Source organism: Xiphias gladius, chromosome 12, assembly GCF_016859285.1.
Source record: "Xiphias gladius isolate SHS-SW01 ecotype Sanya breed wild chromosome 12, ASM1685928v1, whole genome shotgun sequence".
Classification (NCBI taxonomy): Eukaryota; Metazoa; Chordata; class Actinopteri; order Istiophoriformes; family Xiphiidae; genus Xiphias; species Xiphias gladius.
Window position 1 is genome coordinate 13700185 of NC_053411.1, and position 19003 is coordinate 13719187.

The 19003-nt window shown below is 39.1% G+C and overlaps 2 protein-coding genes and 1 long non-coding RNA gene across 6 annotated transcripts; 2 read left to right on the top strand and 1 right to left on the bottom strand.

The window, feature by feature from the left end:
- The first annotated feature begins 3162 nt into the window (after nucleotides 1–3162).
- On the top strand, nucleotides 3163–5906 carry six7 (SIX homeobox 7). The gene is made up of 3 exons (XM_040140542.1): nucleotides 3163–3570; nucleotides 5153–5316; nucleotides 5696–5906. The coding sequence occupies exons 1-3, from the start codon at nucleotides 3163–3165 to the stop codon at nucleotides 5904–5906; spliced, it is 783 nt and encodes a 260-aa protein (XP_039996476.1).
- LOC120797171 lies at nucleotides 4748–9400 on the bottom strand. The gene is made up of 3 exons (XR_005708463.1): nucleotides 9287–9400; nucleotides 6893–6981; nucleotides 4748–5943 (listed from the first exon to the last, which is right to left on the bottom strand). It is a non-coding gene; the product is annotated as an uncharacterized LOC120797171 (long non-coding RNA).
- zgc:101810 (uncharacterized protein LOC493612 homolog) lies at nucleotides 8871–17324 on the top strand. Of its 4 annotated transcripts, none has more exons than XM_040140537.1 (10): nucleotides 8871–9019; nucleotides 10508–10614; nucleotides 11637–11747; nucleotides 12954–13112; nucleotides 13418–13547; nucleotides 13797–13933; nucleotides 14128–14277; nucleotides 14804–14949; nucleotides 15034–15166; nucleotides 16238–17324. In XM_040140537.1, the coding sequence occupies exons 2-10, from the start codon at nucleotides 10567–10569 to the stop codon at nucleotides 16406–16408; spliced, it is 1185 nt and encodes a 394-aa protein (XP_039996471.1). In that variant the 5' UTR covers nucleotides 8871–9019; nucleotides 10508–10566; the 3' UTR covers nucleotides 16409–17324. The 4 variants fall into 4 exon arrangements, with proteins under 4 accessions (XP_039996471.1, XP_039996473.1, XP_039996474.1 ...); XM_040140539.1 differs by having other exon boundaries at nucleotides 10528–10614; XM_040140540.1 differs by lacking the exon at nucleotides 10508–10614.
- Nucleotides 17325–19003: the final 1679 nt, after the last annotated feature.

Sequence of the window (19003 nt, forward strand, 5' to 3'; positions counted from 1 at the left end):
TTCCTGAGCGGTTCCCTTTAAAGAGAGCTGTTCTGCAATTCCTCTCTGCTAATACTTTAACGCACACATGACCACAACTTTTGTAGCTATTTAACATTAACTTAGGACTTAAATAAATCTCTGTTTTAAAGTTCTTCTAAAATTCTCCATATCCTTTAAAAGTGGAGCAGTGCACCACTTTTTAGTATTAATTTCAAAATAAAAGTCTGCCAGGGATCGTTGGAGATGGTTTTGAGTATCACTGAGGCAGCAGTGAAAGGTGGTGCTGTGCTGACAAAAAATATGGCCAAGGTGTGACATAAAGGAAAAACATTTCATTTAACTGGCCTTAGAGGTAGTAATTAATATATCAGTTACAACAGCTTTATCAGTGATGTCAAGATTTTCTATTTTACAAAGATATAGAATCAACCCCCCTGGACCCTCCACCCTTCTAAGAACACATACATCATCTGTTCATCCCCACAACATCTTATCATTCCTCCTGTTGTAACGGCTTGGGAGCACTTAAGCAGATTTTGGTTCAGTCTGCCCTCAAAGTGTTAAACAGATTGGGCCGGCGGATTTCTTGAAATGAAGGTGAGTGTGTGTGTGTGTGTGTGTGTGTGTGTGTGTGTGTGTGTGTGTGTGTGTGTTGTTGAGGTAGTCAGTGGCACAAAGCGTCTGAAACTTTGATGGGTTAAGCATGATCTTCTCTTAGGTCATTTCTCCCCTTCTGTGCCAAAGTGACACATATGCAATCACGCATAACCCCCCTTTCCATTAGCTTACCATCCCCACCTGGTATTTTAATCTAGATTTAGGTTCTAACACGTATCAAATGGTTGCCCACTGATTATACAGTAATTCTATACGCTTTCTATACCCTAAACTCTACTGAACAGCTTCTCAGGAATAGATTTGGAAAGCTTCCTCCATGACTGTTGCTGAAAGGATTAGTCAACTGATTATCTGACGGAAAACTGTCTATGTCAGTTCAAGAAATCTAGTAAATATTTGCTGGTTAAAGGTTACTCAAATGTGAGAATATGCTGCTTTTCTCTGTTTCATATTAATGCGGTGGTATCTTATAAACTACATTACTCATTCATTTTATTAAAAAAAATAGATTCATACAAAATGACTTGACACCCTATCAATGAAAATGCAAGTGTAAGCACATAATGTTTAAAATGTTTCTTTTCAATCCACTTTTGAATGACAAATTTTCCTTTTCTTACTTGCAAATGTTAACATTTCTTTCTAAAACCCTAAGATGCCACCAATGTGTTAGTGTTAGAACTGATTACTACACAAGCAACTACCTAATAAAGCCACAATTATAATTAGAAGTGTCTAACTGAAACTGTTTGTGGTGAAACTTGTTTTATAAAACTGAATAAACATTTTTTATGGCTTAAATAAGGACACTTATTTGAAAGGTTTCACTGTGTATGCTATACAGTCATTCCGGAAAAAAAGGCATTAACATCTTTGTATGTTCTATCAGTACATTTTTAAAAATCACATAAGTTTGTATCCAAAAGAACCAGCTGGTTTGAGAGTAAATGCCTTAAAAACCCTTTCAAATCTATTTTTTTTTTTCCCAAATGATGAACAGAATTGATGAGCCTCATAGGCAATCAACAGTTCATTTTCACTTAAACTGGTGGTGTAATTGCTATATGTTTTCTTCATAGGTAATTATCTGCATCTGCATCCATCTGCAGTTCGTAGTTGCTCTGGCTGGAGGGATTCTTTATAATTTGGGGAGTCATATTAATCCCCAGAACACAAGACTGTTAAAGGAAAGCTGACACCCTGACAACTAACTGTAGTCTACCTATAAAATCCTAATTGTTGGCATACACAAGTCGGGACAGATGTTCACTGATCAGGCTCCAGTGTCTGGCGGGCTCATATCTGTATTCTAGACAGATTTGTAGATGGGATTTTAAACCTCATCACCTTATTTTAAACCAGATGATCCTTCACCTGACTGCAACCTTTATTCAAAGCCACATATCCACCCCAGGAATTAATCTATGTCTGCCTCTAGAGGCGTTTATTGCTGACTTCAGTGAAACCGTAAATTTAATATCTACAACTTTAAATCTTATATTCAGGCTTTGGTCCACTGATGCTAAAGTGGCACGTTAATATATTTTTTTTCCTCTGGTCTATTATGTCCAAATGAAATGTAACATTTTTGCATTATAGCTGGCAGATGCTTACAGGATCCTTAACCTGATTAATAAGAAAATTGTCCTAAGGCTGATTAATGAGCTACAGAAGGATTGAACCGGGCGGCAGACCGTTAACTCCGTGTCTTGGAGCTGCTCTGCCGCACATCGATGTCTGGGGGCCTTTTCATCATGTCCTGGCCTAACACGAGGTCGCAGAGGACAACCTACAGGGACAACCATGTCTGTTTTAATTACATGGGTATTAGTTGGTCAGAGATCGCTACAGCTTTGTGCTCTCGGCCAAATGTCTAGACACATGTGATACCGGTTCTCATGACCATGCATAGGTTTTTACGGTTTTCAAGTTTTCACTCTATCGTAAAGGCACAAAATGTCTTTGCATTTTGCTTCGGTTTTCTTAGGTTTTGCTTGCTGCCTAAGACCCGAGTTCATTTCTGTAGCAGACCGACCATGCACTCCGCATTCTCTGCCGGTTATCATCTCCTCCTGAGGCAGGGCTCCATCGCCATCAGATCCGCCCTATTAAATAACCTATCTTCGTTTGTTTGCTCGCCACAGTTATCCTGGCAGTCAATGTATCCTCGGGCTAAGCCAAACAAGCTGATCAGCCAGTCACCTCTGTACACACAACCCCCCACTAAGAGGCTAATGGCCGGGACGTATAATCCTTCTAAAAACAACTACAGAGATGCTAATTGTATCCAGCTATAAATGCAGGTTGACTCCTTGTCCCTTTTCTCTATTCGTCTCCACTCTCGCGCAGCGGCTTCTCTGAAATATCCGCCAAAATACCGGGAAAGACCCAGTTACGTAAGGGAGGCAGCAGATAGATGCTGCAAGTGTCAATGAACTTGCCGTCATCTCAAAAAAGGCAGCGGGCGCACGGAGTTTCGAGCGCGGTTGGATACACCATTTCATGCGCACTGTGAACGGTACACAAATTCCGCGGTGAGCTACTGAGACGCGACGAGGCGAGATGTTCCCCCTGCCGATGTTCACACCGGACCAGGTGGCTCGGGTTTGCGAGAACTTGGAGGAGACCGGGGACATAGAGCGCCTCGGCCGGTTCCTCTGGTCCCTGCCCGCCGCTGTCCCCGGCTCCGCCGGGGAAGCGCTGAACCGACACGAGTCCGTGATGCGAGCGAGAGCGCTCGTCGCCTTCCACGGGGGAAATTTTGAGGCTCTTTACCAGATCCTCCAGAGCCACCGGTTTACGCGCGAGTCGCACGCCAAACTCCAGGACCTGTGGCTGGACGCGCACTACCGGGAGGCAGAGAGGCTCCGCGGGCGGCCGCTGGGCCCGGTGGAGAAGTACCGGATCCGCAAGAAGTTCCCTCTGCCCCGCACCATCTGGGACGGCGAGCAGAAAACGCACTGCTTTAAGGTAAATGACCTGCGAGTGATACACGGTGCGGTGCTATACGCAGTGTTATCCGTACCTCAGAGATCAAATTCTCTCATGGCGTCCCATCATACCATATTTTATTTGATATGAAAGTACATCTTGACATCGGGAACTTGACCACCAGTTCAACCCCTTGCTAAGATGCTTTTTAACTTGACTGCTGTATCAAGCCGCCTGGTCTTTGAGCTCTTAAGATGGTAATGGTCAGAGCCGTGGTTATCCCCCTGCCTTCTGCCGTGAAACCTACTAAACTACTTTAGCCCTGGTGTCCTGACGCAAGATCAGAGATCTCATACAAGCCTATTTTCTGACCGGATCATTCATGCTCTGGCCTACTGTCAAACAATGTCAGGGAAATTGTTTATGGTTACACAAGATGACAAACCTTGTAGTAACTGTGAATGCATCAAGTTAACTTTCTAGATTTTTTTTTTTGTCATTCTCATATTTGTCTTGTATATTATTTATGGCTTAAGTTCACAGTGTTTAAATAACTTTAAATATGAGTAGGGCTATGTCACACAACTGTTATTTATCTGTATGTCTAATATACTCTCGTCTTAAAATTGCCACTTCGGCGTAGTTTTTCTCTCTTCTTTATGCATTCTGTTCTTTGTTGTAACATGTACTGTGTGCAGCCCACAGGATTCATTTACAGTTTCATCAAATATTTAATTAGCAGCTACTACTTTAGAAATAGGAACATCACTTTAAGTGGCTCTGAGCACAGACCTACAGGAGTCTAAACGAGCAATCTATCAGTTATCCAGGAGACATTCCTTTTCTAAGAGCAACATTTCCAGTGCATCGCCTGTGGACAGCTGTTGAGCTGGACGACTAATGTATGATGCAGTCAGTTACAGTGAGACTTCTCTTGTTAGAAACCACTAATGTTGTCCTTTTTACAAAACTATTCTTCCTGTCACAAACTATTAACCCTTAGTGTCTTGATGTTGCAGAGCACCTTTAGCATTATCGTGTTTACAAAAAAATGCAGTGTCCAGTGTCAGGAGACTGTTAATGGTTGCTTTGAAAAGCGAACTGATTGGATTTTGTCGGGAGACATTAGCAACAAATCAAGAGGGAAAAAGAGCTGCTTACACGATTCAAGCAAGCAGGCATGCACTTTGCCTCTTTGATGTGTGTTTGTGTGTGTGATCTCCCTCTTGTGGCAGGGTGAAGTAATGTTCATAAATGCACTTAATCTCTAATTCCAAACCCCAGCCTCTGCAGCATCCTATTAAGCCCCTTAAGCATGATCCAGTTTAGTGGATATACATTTTTATGTATACTTAGAATGTACAATGTGATCATCTGTTTATGAATCTAGTCTAACAAGATTATACTGAGCATCATATGAGATTGATAAGATTAGGGTGGTTTACTAGGATGATATCAAAACCACATTAACCACATTATTGTGGCCAGCTTCCATATGGTGTCTTTTCAAAATGCTACGCATCCATTCTGACAGAAAAGAAGAGTTGGCATAACATATGTACACTTACACTTACTAATCATTGAAGCCTAAATATGCCATATATGTCTCTGTCTTCTCCAGGAAAGAACTCGCAGTTTGCTGAGAGAGTGGTACCTGCAAGATCCCTACCCCAACCCATCCAGGAAACGGCATTTGGCCCAGGCCACTGGACTCACGCCCACACAGGTCGGCAACTGGTTCAAGAACCGTCGTCAAAGAGACCGTGCCGCATCCGCAAAGAACAGGTATCTCAAAAATGATATCCGATTATGTTGATTATTACTACAAAGGATTATAACTACATTCGATCTTTGTTGCACAAACATTTTCTGAGAGGCAGACCTTCTCTAAGAATAATGTGAAAAACTAAATTTGCCTTCAGTCAAATGGGTTAAGGTCTGTTACAAGGCAAACAACTGATATTATGAGGCAAATTAATGAGGAAAAATTCCAGCGTGTCATACTTTGCCACACTAAAGAAACTTTTTTAGCTCAGCCCTCCAGGGCTTGACTAAACCAAAAGAGGTTATATCTGTCTGAAGAGCAGCTCTGCCACATGTACTGTTAAAAAAGACTCCAATCAGGGACTTCGCTCTCATCTTTCTCCTCTCTCCCTCCACCCAGACTGCAGCAGGATTCTTCCCTCCTGCCCTCTGAAAGCTGCCCCGATGGGTCCCTTCAGGAGCGCCGCCAACACCCCCACTTGCTGCCTGCCTCCCCTCGCCACCTGGGCAGCCCAGAGGCCAGCGACTGTAGCACAGAGACAGAGCGCAGAGGAACCGGAGCCTCAACTCCAGAGATCTCCGTCAGCAGCGACAGCGAGTTCGAGTCTTGAGATGATGGACTCTTTTTCATGGACAGACTCTTGTTCCCTGCGAACACGAGAGCAGTGTCTGTCGGCAGACTCAGACATATGTTAAACTTGACCTGTCTGTGGCTGTGGACACACTGGAGCTGTTCTCAGTGGGAGGAGGGCGAGCATTAGGAGTCCACTTGAGGTGGCTCTGAGTGGACAATGTAAGGGAACGATATGCAAAAATATTATGCACTTAAAAAAGCACCATGGCACATGACCTTGACTGTTATATGAGTTAGTTTACTGCTGACCGTTACGCAGGACTATAGAAAGGTAAACGTCTTATGAGTACTTCTATACATGGAACAAGTATTTTTCAACCCTCAGGAAAAGAATTTATAGAAATAATGCCAATGGTCTTTAGATAATGTGAATATTAATACTCTAAGTTTTGATACTGGTTTCAGTGAATATTTTGGATAGATACTTTTCTAATAGTTTTTATGTATGCTACATAATACATTTGTATGGAAATTACTCAGACACAGTAAACATTAAATGCCTTGAGTAGGCTACTATTGTATGTGAATATGTTTACATGCACATTAATATGATGCAGCTTACAACTTGGCATATTTTAAATACATAAGGCCTATAAATTAAATTAATTTTCAGCATAAGCATAAACTGATTAACTCACCTACATTTTTGCTTAATGATTCACTTTATCTAATCAGGTAAATGCACAGCCTATTTTCATAATATCAGCTCGCACATGCTGAAAAACTGCTTTACCATCACCTTAATGTGGTTAATCAGAGTAATCAGGTCACAATGTGCATGTAAACATAGTGAAAGACCAATTCAACACATTTCACTGCCTTAAAAATGAACAAAGGGCATCACTCTTTTATAACTCAACTATACATAATAACATAAGTTTAGACAATCTTAACTGTATGTAATGAACAATGCATGTGTGCTGCTCAGAACACAGAACATTTTTGTTACCAGCTGTGTTTTACCTGTTCACTTCTCTTTTGGTTACTGTTTGAAATTTGTACCGTTTTCTTTAAATGCTCCTGAGTGCTCTGATGATGAATTCCTGCAGGGGCTAAAACAGACAAGACGAAAAAGAGAAAGTTAAGTACTGAATTGGTCTTAACTCAATGTGCCTATTATATTTGAGAACAGTGAGACCTGGTCAGATATGATTGTGTCCCCATGTCAGGACGACACACTCAAAGGCTTACTATTTGCTGTCTTTCTTACAACCATCATTTCTCATAACACATTACTGCATTTCAATGAAAAGTTGTATTTTGTAAATGTTTTATGTAAATAAATGAACCTATTTTTATTCAAAGTTATACTGGCTCAGTATATTTGTAAACTCAAAATTGTATTATTGCAAGTTTAGCAATGCAGTGTGATAGCAATGAAGTCATGGACCCCATATAGCTGTATGCAAAAGTTTGGACACCCCTGGGCAAGTTAAGTTGACTGATTCCATGAATTTAGTGTCCAGAATTTGCTGATATATATATTCCGGCCATTTGATCATCTTTTCATAGCCTTCCCCTGCTTTGTAGGCATCAGTTAGCTTCATTTTCATATCCTCAGTCAGTTGCATCGAGGAGCCCGTGGTTGCTGAGAGTTACCACAAGGTTTGAAGAGTCAGACAATTCATCAGCTGTGGAAATCAGCTGACAGTTCCTAATGGCAATTTCTTGTCTGCCTTACAAGTCCTAACGAGTAAATTAAGGTCTAAAGAGTTATTGAAGTTCTGAGACATTACAAGTAGAGCGGTGCCCAAACTGTTTATTTCTTTTCTATTTTTTTTTTAGGTCATTAAATAAAAAGTAACAAGTAAAAAATAATTGTTAAAGAAGCTCATTTTTAAGGTCTGTTTGCTGCAGGGGTTGTACTTACTTCTTTTCACCTCAAAAATCAACAAAATAGGTAATTTTCACAGGGGTGCCCAAACTTTTGCATACAACTGTACAGTCCACACAGGACAATGCTGTGTCCACTTTAATGAATGGAGAATCCCCAAACTGGCTCAGTGAAAAATGTTGGACAGAGCAGGGTTCATTCCTACTTGTTCCATCCTTTTTCACCCCTTCCACATATGTTTTTTCAGAAGAAGAAATTCTGAGAAGCTACTACATCTCAAATACAGTATAAAGTTGCCAGGGCTGTTTTATTCTTTTTGTTGATCACATTTTCACTCTTGCTGAAAACCAAAGTAATTTTGTATAGTATTTTTCACATCAAAATTAAAGCCCTAGATTCTTACTGATTTATAAATCAAGCCTTATAAGGTAAAACTCAAACTAAGCTAAAACTGGGTAGCCATTATTTTTCCTATAGGCTTGATATGTTTCTTAGCCTTTAATTATCTTAATGGTTAGTAATAGTAGCCTACATGAGGATATGAAGATTTTCTGTGCAATGCAGAAGAATTCCCCCAAATCAGATAGTAAGCTATGACTGCAATTTACTTTTAATAATAGAGACGAAAGCAGAAATACAATTATAATATACTTATAATATACTCTAATTACAGCCCGACCTCCTACTTCCACACACTGAAAAGTTAACATCACAATTGTATGGTTTTGTGGTTTAAAACTAAGATGGATATGGTAGTTTACTGTTTGTTCTGACAGAGTGAGATGTGAATCATCTCAAGAGCTGAGCTGTGACACTGAGAGCAGACTAAAGCAGTCAATAATGATACACACAAACTGCATTATCCAACTCCCTACATCGGAAAATGCCACATATTATGTGAGTGGTTCCCAAAATGTTTGCTGTCATGCCCCTTTGAATTGTTCCCAGATTAATCAGATTTTTAGACCTTTTTCACAGCCGATCATTTGACTTGCAGGACCAGTAAAAGTGGAACTGACAACATTGATGAAAGCTCAGTTCAATTAATTATGTTACTAGTAACACCTGTGTTGGCAAGTCAAAATGTCTGTAGTAAAAAAGGTCTATTCAACTTAAGTTTCACTCCACATTTGCCCCCTTGGTGATGTTCAAAACAAACTGAAACACAATTACGACATATTATCACCTTAAAGTTGTTATGGCAGACAGCAACGTTAGCATTCATATGGAGCTGTGTTTTAGGCTACCTCGTGGCTGTAAGTTCAACATTCACTCTCCTTTTAGCTCTGTTTTAACTTCCAGGATAAAATATCAGGCTCTTTAGCTGCTAAATGCTCCACTATGTTCACCAGCTGGGTGTGTAAGTTGTTTGGTGCTGGGATTTAGAGTGTAGTTGTTTTATCAGTGCTAAGACTTTAGCACTACTTTTGACAGTGAATTTTGGCTTTTGCGCTAACAATAAGCATAGATTAAACTAAGATGAATACAAAACAAAACCCCACAGGTGGTTCGACAATGCTTACCAATGTTTTGAGGACATTTCCAGGTTCCCAAAATATTCTTCTACCGAGTTTGAACGAAAGATATACTTTCTGGTGCACAGTGAATACGAATTTTAACTCTAAACGAAACAAAGATGGCGGCCGGAAGTGACACGTCTTTTTGTTTGTTTTGTAGCCCGACGGGCAATAAAACAAGGGGGAACAACGGTGTAGTCTCTTTTGTGGCTTTTATTTAGCTTTTACAATACACAAAACATTAATGAGTAAAAAAATATAAATGCTAAAAAAACTTAACGATACACCTTTCAATTTATTTGTACCGAAGATGTTGGTTCTGCAATATTGAAGGAGTACCAGAAATGCAGGAGGGTGGTACACATTTCCGTTTTTACTTTTTAACGTTGTAGAGTAAAATAAAAACACTGATCACCACAATCCTTTTACAAGGGCTGCTGTGAAAATGTTGATATTACTGATGTTTTATGGAAGCAGTTCAAAATCCAAAAACAGAAAAAAATTACAGTGACAAAATCTAAAATGGATGGTTCAAAAATTTTGAAATAACAGTTTTTAGATAAATTAAAACAAGAAAAAAATAATGATTACATAGGTTATTCATAAATAAATAAATAATGTATCATTGAGTTTTATAGCATCACATCAAACTGAGAGAAAGGACTCAAGAAGTCATAGTATAGTAGTTTTTTTGATGCTTGGCTACATTCTTAGAGGAAATGAGAAAACTTTTAAGGTCTACAGTAGGGCTTTGAATCTATTAATCTTGACTTTTGAATGTGGACCTTTCCAGAAAGGCACAAAAGTTTGATGGGATAATTTATTAAATATTATGATTTCCACTAATGCAATCCAAAGACAAGATTATAGTTCCCTAATCGCGCAGAGAAAGAGTGAACATAAGCGTGTCCCCAGAGTAGGCACATTTAAATAAATAATGGACCAAATTTTCTTTTGTTGTTGTTGTTGTTGCTATAAAAATTAGCAGTGTAAGGAAATGTCAACTTTAAAAATGATTTGTGCATGTCTCAGTCAAAAGGCCGCTACTTCTCTCTCTCTAAAAAGCATAGTGTAGGCCTTCCTCCTCCCTGGCCACAGAAAATGGGCGTCCTCACTTTCAGTAATCCCGCCCATGCTTGAAGGAGTAGCAAGAAGATTTCTGCTTGCCTGTCAGTTTTTGTCACTGCTAAATTCATGTGTAGAAATTTTGAATTTGTTTTTTGCTAGTTTGACCCCTGTCCTGACAGGAGGGAGTATCTTGAGCTGTTTATTGCATTTGTGTGAGGATGGACAGCCAGGGAAGGAAAGTGGTGGTCTGTGACAATGGGACAGGGGTAAGTAAGATAGTCCCAAATATTACCAGTATCATTTACGCATTGCCTTTATTATATTCTAGTAGATATCAAATTGAGTTCTAATTGTTTTGTTGACTGTATCCTGCTGTCTGTGTAAACCACATAATTTTTGAGAGTTTTCGATGCAAATCTCTACAACAGGTGTGTTAAATTTCAGTGTTTTATTTTAAAACAATTGTTCCAAGAATTCTTCATTTATTGGCAAACATCCGAAGAAGTCCAGGGTGTGCCTCTGTGTGCATACTAGAGCCTGATTCCACATCTGCCTGGACTTGTCACCCTGCCTATTATGTGCACACACAGCCATAAATGGTTGTAATGCTTTGAACTGAGCAACAATTGGATGAAGAGGAGGACGAAAGATTTGAGATGCTAAAACCCCAGGAGTGGCTCTTTAATACTGTAATGTACTTTTTAAACATGATATCTGAGGGGAGTATGAGCTGTTACCTGTACCTTCAGTCAGAAACCGGCTGTAGTCTGTCTTCTCCTCTGCTGGGAATGTATTGGATCCCTCCAGGCTAAGGAATGCATCTTTAGTCACCGGACAAGTTGAGACAATATGGTATGAGTTGTAGCCATGTCAGGCAGAGAAGCGGTCTGCAGTGATTGCATGTCATTAAAAGGTCATGTAACACCATACTTATTTACCAAATGCATGCCAAACGAATTATTATACCTGCTTTTAAGGAATGAAATGAAATTGCAGTTGCATTGTCTGATAAATAAGAGACAATCTGGTAAAAGCATTATAATAATACACTCTTGGTCAGTTTCCTGGATGCAGATTAAGCCTTGTGCCGGATTAAACTGAATGGAACTGATTTATGAAGGGAAATTATCCGTACAAAAGATCTAGTGCAGTAGGAGTACAATTAATCTGCAGCATCCATTCAGGGATATACAAACAAACTTTCAGTCTCAGTAAACTTACAAAAATGAGAACTTTATTCACACAGAAAAAATCTCTTTGTATGTTTCTTTCTCATGTCCCTCCCCAGTTTGTTAAGTGTGGCTTTGCAGGATCCAACTTCCCTAACCACATCTTCCCTGCTATGGTGGGTCGCCCAATCATACGATCAAGCACCAAAGTCGGCAACATAGAGATAAAGGTGAGGTTAGTTTCAAATGAATAGGCAGCTTGCTCATTGCTCTTTCACAGAACCTGGTAGATGAAGTCAGTCTGTTTGCATGTGGGTTGTGATCATGGAGGATTGAACAGAATAAAACATGAAAATCCTACAAATTCTTCTCCTTTTTATGTCTTGCTTTGCATAATGTAATCAGGTTATGAATGCTGAGGGCACAGTATACACACTCATCTTTATCAGGTCATATTTTATTTTCCCCATCCAATCTGCTGTAACTGGTTTTGACTTGAGATAAATGACAACAGCAACAACAGGATAATAAAAGAAATAGAAAAGGGGGATACAACTGTCTGTCACTTATTAAAACTTAGATTTTGTAACAGTCACCAACTTCCATACCACTTAAAACAAAATCTCTATCTACATGCAGTTGTATTCTATTTAAAGAAAAGTAAATGATTGTGTGGTAAGAGTGGACACAGACTGTAAGACTTGTTCAGCTAATTAAATGCATGACCTACCTCTGCTCTTCAAGATCTTCTTATCTCCTAGGTGAGGAGATACAGTTCTAAGTGTCTTAGAACTGTATCTCCTGTTAGCTTCCTAAGACACAGTTAAGTTCATATGCTCTTGTAACCTGAGGTTGTGCAGATCATCCAGACCTTTAACCCTTGTAAATCTTGTAGTACTTTTTTTTTTTTTTTTTTTCCAAGAAAGATCTTTTGAGCCCTCAATAACAGTAGAGTACTTACCGAAAAAGTGTTTGTGGCGGTGACAATCAAAAACTGTGACATATCAAAAGTTGTCAGATTCTTAGCCTGGTTATTCTCTGATTCAATGTTTCCTGATTTATCTCAGGAAACTCTTAGACTACTTTATTCAGACAAAGTTCTTGTAAGGCTTCTTGTATTAAGTCAGTAATGAACATTAATGTATACATTCCTCAAGTATGGTATCATGAAAATGAATATATTATGAAAATGTTAAATTCATTGTATCTATCAATAACTGAACAACAACAACAGAACAGATTCCTGCAAACTGCAGTGTACACACTTATAGCATTACTCAAACAGAAAAAAAACAAAGACAAATGCTTTAATCTCCCCCCCATAAGAAAAAAAACCTTCCTAGTCTTTACTTATACCAATATAAAGCCACAGAATCATTAACGAAAGCACAGTCCACCTCCACAATGGCTTAACCCCTCCTGTTCTTTTTCCCCAGGACCTGATGCTGGGGGACGAGGCCAGCGAGTGTCGCTCCATGCTGGAGGTGTCCTACCCCATGGAGAATGGCATGGTGCGCTGCTGGGATGACATGCTCCACCTATGGGACTACACCTTCGGTCCTGACCGCCTGAACATCAACCCGTCAGAATGCAAGGTACAGAGCTGCTGGGCAGATGTTGTATGCATTTTTGTCAGGTGCATATAAAAGTCTATGCTGTTATAGACGTTTGCAAGAAACACACAGATTCAGCCTTTCAGAATAAAGCTCAGTAACATATATAGCATATTGTGACACAGCATGAAATAACAAAACAAAATCCATGAAACACTAAAACTGACCTAATTATAATTAATGGTAAATTTTTGTGCTCTATAGTCCATCATTGTCTTCTTTTGCTGTAATCTGCAAGAGCTGAAAATATATATTTTATAATTTCTATCTTATTTTACTTCTTCAAGATCCTGCTGACTGAGCCACCTATGAACCCCACAAAGAACCGGGAAAAGATTGCGGAGGTCATGTTTGAGAAGTACCAGTTCCATGGCATCTATGTGGCAATTCAGGCTGTGCTCACTCTGTATGCTCAGGGTAAGGTATTAGCAACAGCTTTAAAACTTGTTGGTAAATCAACATTTAATGTATTAAAGATTTTGTATATTTAAACTTTTCATCTTGAGGGGTTAAGCCATTTGTAATGACACAAGAAATCAAACTTCTAACTTTTCTTTCCTGCTCAGTCTGACCTCTAAGCTAACTTGCAACCCTGATCTACTGTCTACTTCCTGGTGATCAATGATGGATTCACTGACTATTGAAAGGTTTCAATTGGGTCAACAGGTTTGCTTACTGGCGTGGTCGTGGACTCAGGGGATGGTGTCACCCACATCTGCCCGGTGTACGAGGGCTTTTCCTTACCCCACCTCACACGGAGGCTAGACATCGCAGGCCGTGACATCACACGCTACCTCATTAAGGTGAGTCTAAGTTCAGTGTTTGGGACGTAAGGCCTTAACATTACACATGAAGAAATTAGAAAAATGAAACAAATTGAGAAAATAAATGTGATACATGTAAAATTTGATGTTGCATCTATCAGTAAACACTGATATAAGAAAAATGAGAAAAAGTACCTGTTTTAACAAATCACCTTTTATCTTCCCACCATCAGCTCCTGCTGCTCCGCGGTTATGCCTTCAACCACACAGCTGACTTTGAGACTGTGCGTATGTTGAAGGAGAAGCTCTGCTATGTGGGATACAACATTGAACAAGAGCAGCGCCTGGCCACGGAGACAACCTACCTGATGGAGACGTTCACAGTACGTTGAAAAACAATAAGTCTACATTTTGGGAAATACTCTATGCTCTGTGTCTCTCTTGTTTGTTTTTTTCGTCAAGGATTAAATGAGAAGATCAATACCATGCTCATTTCTGTTTGCTATATGTTAAGGTAAATGCAGCAGCCGGTACAATTAGCTTAGCATCAAGACTGCAAACAGGGGGAAGCAGATAGCCTGCTAGATTTTTCATTCTCGGATTGTTTCATTTCAAAGGCCTTTAGGGGACAGACAAGTAAAAAATATACAGCATATTTAATTATAAAATATAATTTTGTGTAACAAGATCTTTCCCAAACCCCCTAGTCATCTTGTGACCCTTTAGATCAAGACAGGTTGGGAAACACTTTGCAGTATGTTCACTTCAAACCATGGGTCCAAGAACATCACAGCACTGGCCACACAGTTTGATGACACGTAATGACACGTAAAATACATTGGAAAGAACAGTGTCTGTTTAGGATCGGAAATGGCTCCAAAACCGACAGTCTTCCTTTCTCTGCTGCAGCTCCCTGATGGCCGAGAGGTGAATGTGGGTGGAGAGAGGTTTGGGGCTCCCGAAGCCCTGTTCCAGCCTCACCTCATCAATGTGGAGGGAGCAGGAGTGGCCGAGCTGCTGTTCAACACCATCCAAGCTGCAGACATTGACCTCAGGTCTTAGTCTCATCACTGATTAGATCTGATAGAAGGTAGACAAAGCATGTCATTTGCCCATCTACCATCTGTTTTTCTGTGCAGGGCAGACTTCTATAAGCACATTGTTCTGTCAGGAGGGACCACCATGTATCCCGGCCTCCCATCCAGACTGGAAAGAGAGATCAAGCAGCTCTACCTGGAGAGAGTGCTGGATGGAGACACTGAGAAACTATCAGTAAGAACTTTAATATTCATGCTATATCTGCTCTATTGGACAACAGTGCAGTGGGGTTACAGTCGGGGGTTAAATTGTTGATGTTGTTGTAAAACACAACAGCACCAGGATGTTAAATAAGATGTTATACAAGTGTTGATACTCTATAATAACTTTGCATAAATGTCATAAACCATTATTGTAACAACAACATAATCTGTAGCATAAGCCATGATGTTAACATAACAGATTTTCCATTGATTTAATACATTTTACATACCACTGATATATTACCTTTATTTTTTACTCATTTTGTAATAGTAACTGCATTTGACAAAACAATCTCAGCTCAAGGGTCACTTGAGATGAGATTGTTTAGGGACTTTTGAACATAACACACGGTCTTCATCAGCAGATGGAGTTTGCTCAGTTGGCATTTGCAAACTTTAAAACTTTACATTATTCTGAACACCTCTGGGATTTTTAAAGTAGGGATTATGCTTGACCTTGAGGAAAGCAGTTGACAAAGCAATCTCAGCCCAAGCGCCACTTACTCAGTTGTTCTGGAGCATTTGATCGTATCACAAGATCAGGACCGAAAGCAAGTGGACCTTGAGCTAAGATTGTTTTGTTACTGTTGGTTCCAAAAGCAAGAATAAACTGTCAAGCTCAATCTTTGCATTTTTTTGTTCCATCACATTAATAATAACAAAGTTGAAATTAACAGTATGTCAGCCATTTACAAATATCTCCAAGGAGCCATTTTTCAATAAATATTCATTACTTTTTTAATATGGAACCAGAATCAATGTAAAAAGTTTTGTCAATGGAAAAGAATTGTGTACCAAATATGGACTATAATATTTTAATATTTTCCAACCAGGAATTTTTTACTTTTATTATTTTTATTACTATTGTAATAAATGTACTTTTACTGCTTTTTTTTTTTTACTGTAGTTGTAGCAGTAGTTTTATCTGTAGCTCTGTCACAGAGAGACCCACAGAGCATAAAAAGCGTAAAAGAGGGAATGTGTGTACATATAGTGCTCTGTGTTTTATTGCATCTCCCGTCTTCTCTCAACACTTGTGTAGAAGTTTAAGATTCGCATCGAGGACCCTCCCAGACGTAAACATATGGTGTTCCTGGGTGGTGCTGTGCTGGCCAACATCATGAAGGACAAGGACTCGTTTTGGCTGAGCAGAGCGGAGTACCAAGAGAAAGGCCTGGGAGTGCTGCAAAAGCTGGGAGGTGGAGTCAGATAAAAAAAAAAAAAAAAAAAAAAAGTTTGACTGAAAAGGAAAATGTCATCCAAATATTTCAATTGTCTTACATCAAAAGGTATTTTCTGGTTCCAGCTTCTCAAATTTGAGGATTTGCTGTTTTTTGTGTGTTTTATATCATCGTAATTTTCTGATATTTTTAGACTAAACAATGACTCAATTAATTGAAAGCATTTTGACAGATTAATTAACATTAAAAATAGCCTTAATCCCTGTTAATTTGGAGTTGAAAGAAGGCTCAATTTTATCACAGCAAAACCAAATCAAAATATCCCATAAAATGTCTCTAACTACGTGTTCAGCACAATCTAAGTCTCATGAATTTATTCATATGTTTGTCACGTCCCTAACAACTGAGGGCAAAATATTGGTGACCCTATAGGGGATAGTTGTGCATCGGAGCAGCGAGTTCTGACTGAGCAGAAATAATTTTGTTGAGGTGGTTTATTTTGCATTATTTTGCCCTGAATATATATAGGACACACTGAGCAGATGCGGTACATGGATACTGAAATTAGGTTATGCACCGAATTGGCAGTTTGAGACATTTTTGAATTAGATCATGATTTGACCTCATGCAGGGCTCAAAAGTCTAAGAGGTGACAAAAAATAAAAGCTATTTGGGTGAGATTGAATTAAATGGCCAACCAGAATCAAAATAATTTGTTACAGTCAGTGAAACGGGAGTTTTGGAGTGAATCTAACCTCACATTGCCTTGAATTTTCCTTATTTAAAATGATAATGGAACTAATGAGAATTAACACCACTGACTGATATTGAAAATATGAAATGTTTAAATAACCATTAGTCTTCCAAACTAGACACTAGAAATATAGTATTTTTCTCTGTTATTGATATATCTGAATCCTACTGTCAAGATAGATTGTCAAAAAAAAATTAAAAGAATGAAAATAATGTCTTCAAATAATCAAATGTTAAATATTTTTAAAAGAACTGCTGTCTTTCTGAGATGCTCTTAAATAAATATTATAATACAAGCTAATTAAGCCTTGTGCAAGAAGTGTGTAGTACTATCTTTCATGGGTTAATACAATAACACAGTTTAAGTTATTTCAATGGTGGAACAGCAAGGAGTGAAGCGGTGATGTTAGTATTTGCTTCCCTCTGGTGGTTGAGTTCGTTTAAGAAATCGAATGGTTTCAAAGTTCACAATCCCACCACAGCACAAGCTGGATGTAACAACACTGTGAAACGATATTGCAATTTTTATTGCGATACTGAGTTACCTGACAAAATACAGTAATGTGTTCTTACACTAAAAAGAAATAGTGAGCTCTCACAGTGACCACATGCTTCACACACACATACACCACATTCGCAGAACCTTCACGTTAAATGAAAAAAGCATGCAATAATGCTCAGAACACACCATAGTTCTCAAAATGAACCTCCTCAGCTGATCAAAAAACTCCAGATATGTCCGAAATCCATACATAGGTTTGATATCTACTCGACAAATTGAACAATTAAAAGTTAGTTTTAAATACACAATATGATAATTGATAATGACACTGAGTTGAACAGTCAGTTGATAGTGATGACTTGCAGCGGGAGCCACCAGAAGCTGGTGACTCTTACATTTTACATTCTACCAGTCACCGTGAGGTCCTGGTGTGTTGGTCAGACTGTCCTCTCCGTCCGGGAGACTGTAACGCAGTACAGTGCGGCCAAGAGAAACGGTGGAACTCAAAAGCGATGAATTGAAAACGTGAAATGAATGCAGTTCTGAGAGGATCAAACTCTGACACTGAAAAAGATTTTAATACATTCGCAAGTCATTCAGTAAATCTGATGCAGGTTGTCTCGGTGTGTCGATGCGATTTTTTTTTCTTTCTCACGCGGTTTAAAAACAGAGCTGATGCTTTTCTATCACTTCTCTCCTACTCGCCCATTAATCCACCTGCCAAAAACACTTAATAAAATACACGAGCAACGAGGAGAGTCTGCGCTTTTTCACAAAAAAAGTAAAAATAAAATTGTCTCTGTGGGTAATTCAAAAAATAAACAGGTGATTTAAAGCTTCCTTCAAACTTGTAAACCTGATTTCTTTCAAAGTAGACACCTGTTGTGTCACAAAATGACCTCTCTTTTTCTGTTTTTGTCACTTTGGTATTGAGGTTTGCGCTTGGCAATAACACATCTCACATTTTTGTCAAAACTCTATCCCCAGGTGCACAGAGAGGTTTGTATCCCCGAACCCCTTTAACAAACTGGTTCCATCCAAAGATCTGCAGACTTTTACACATAAAAGTGAATGAATAAAATATCCAAGTGTCTTTTAGATTTTGCCCAGAAAGATACCTTGAAAGGGTTACATCACCTGGGTGGACAATTTGCCCTCTTGCGTGTGTGCAGGAAATGATTTTGTTTCCAGGCAACAGTAATCTCACAGAATTTGTCTTTGGATAATAGTCTCCTCGCGTTTTAATGATGTAAACTCTTCATGGTATGTACTCTGGGTTTGTGTTTCAAATAACAACCAAATCCACTTATTACACATATTTCCATGTCACAAACAGTACACTCCTTTTCACTAGCGCCCACACTGAGTGGTA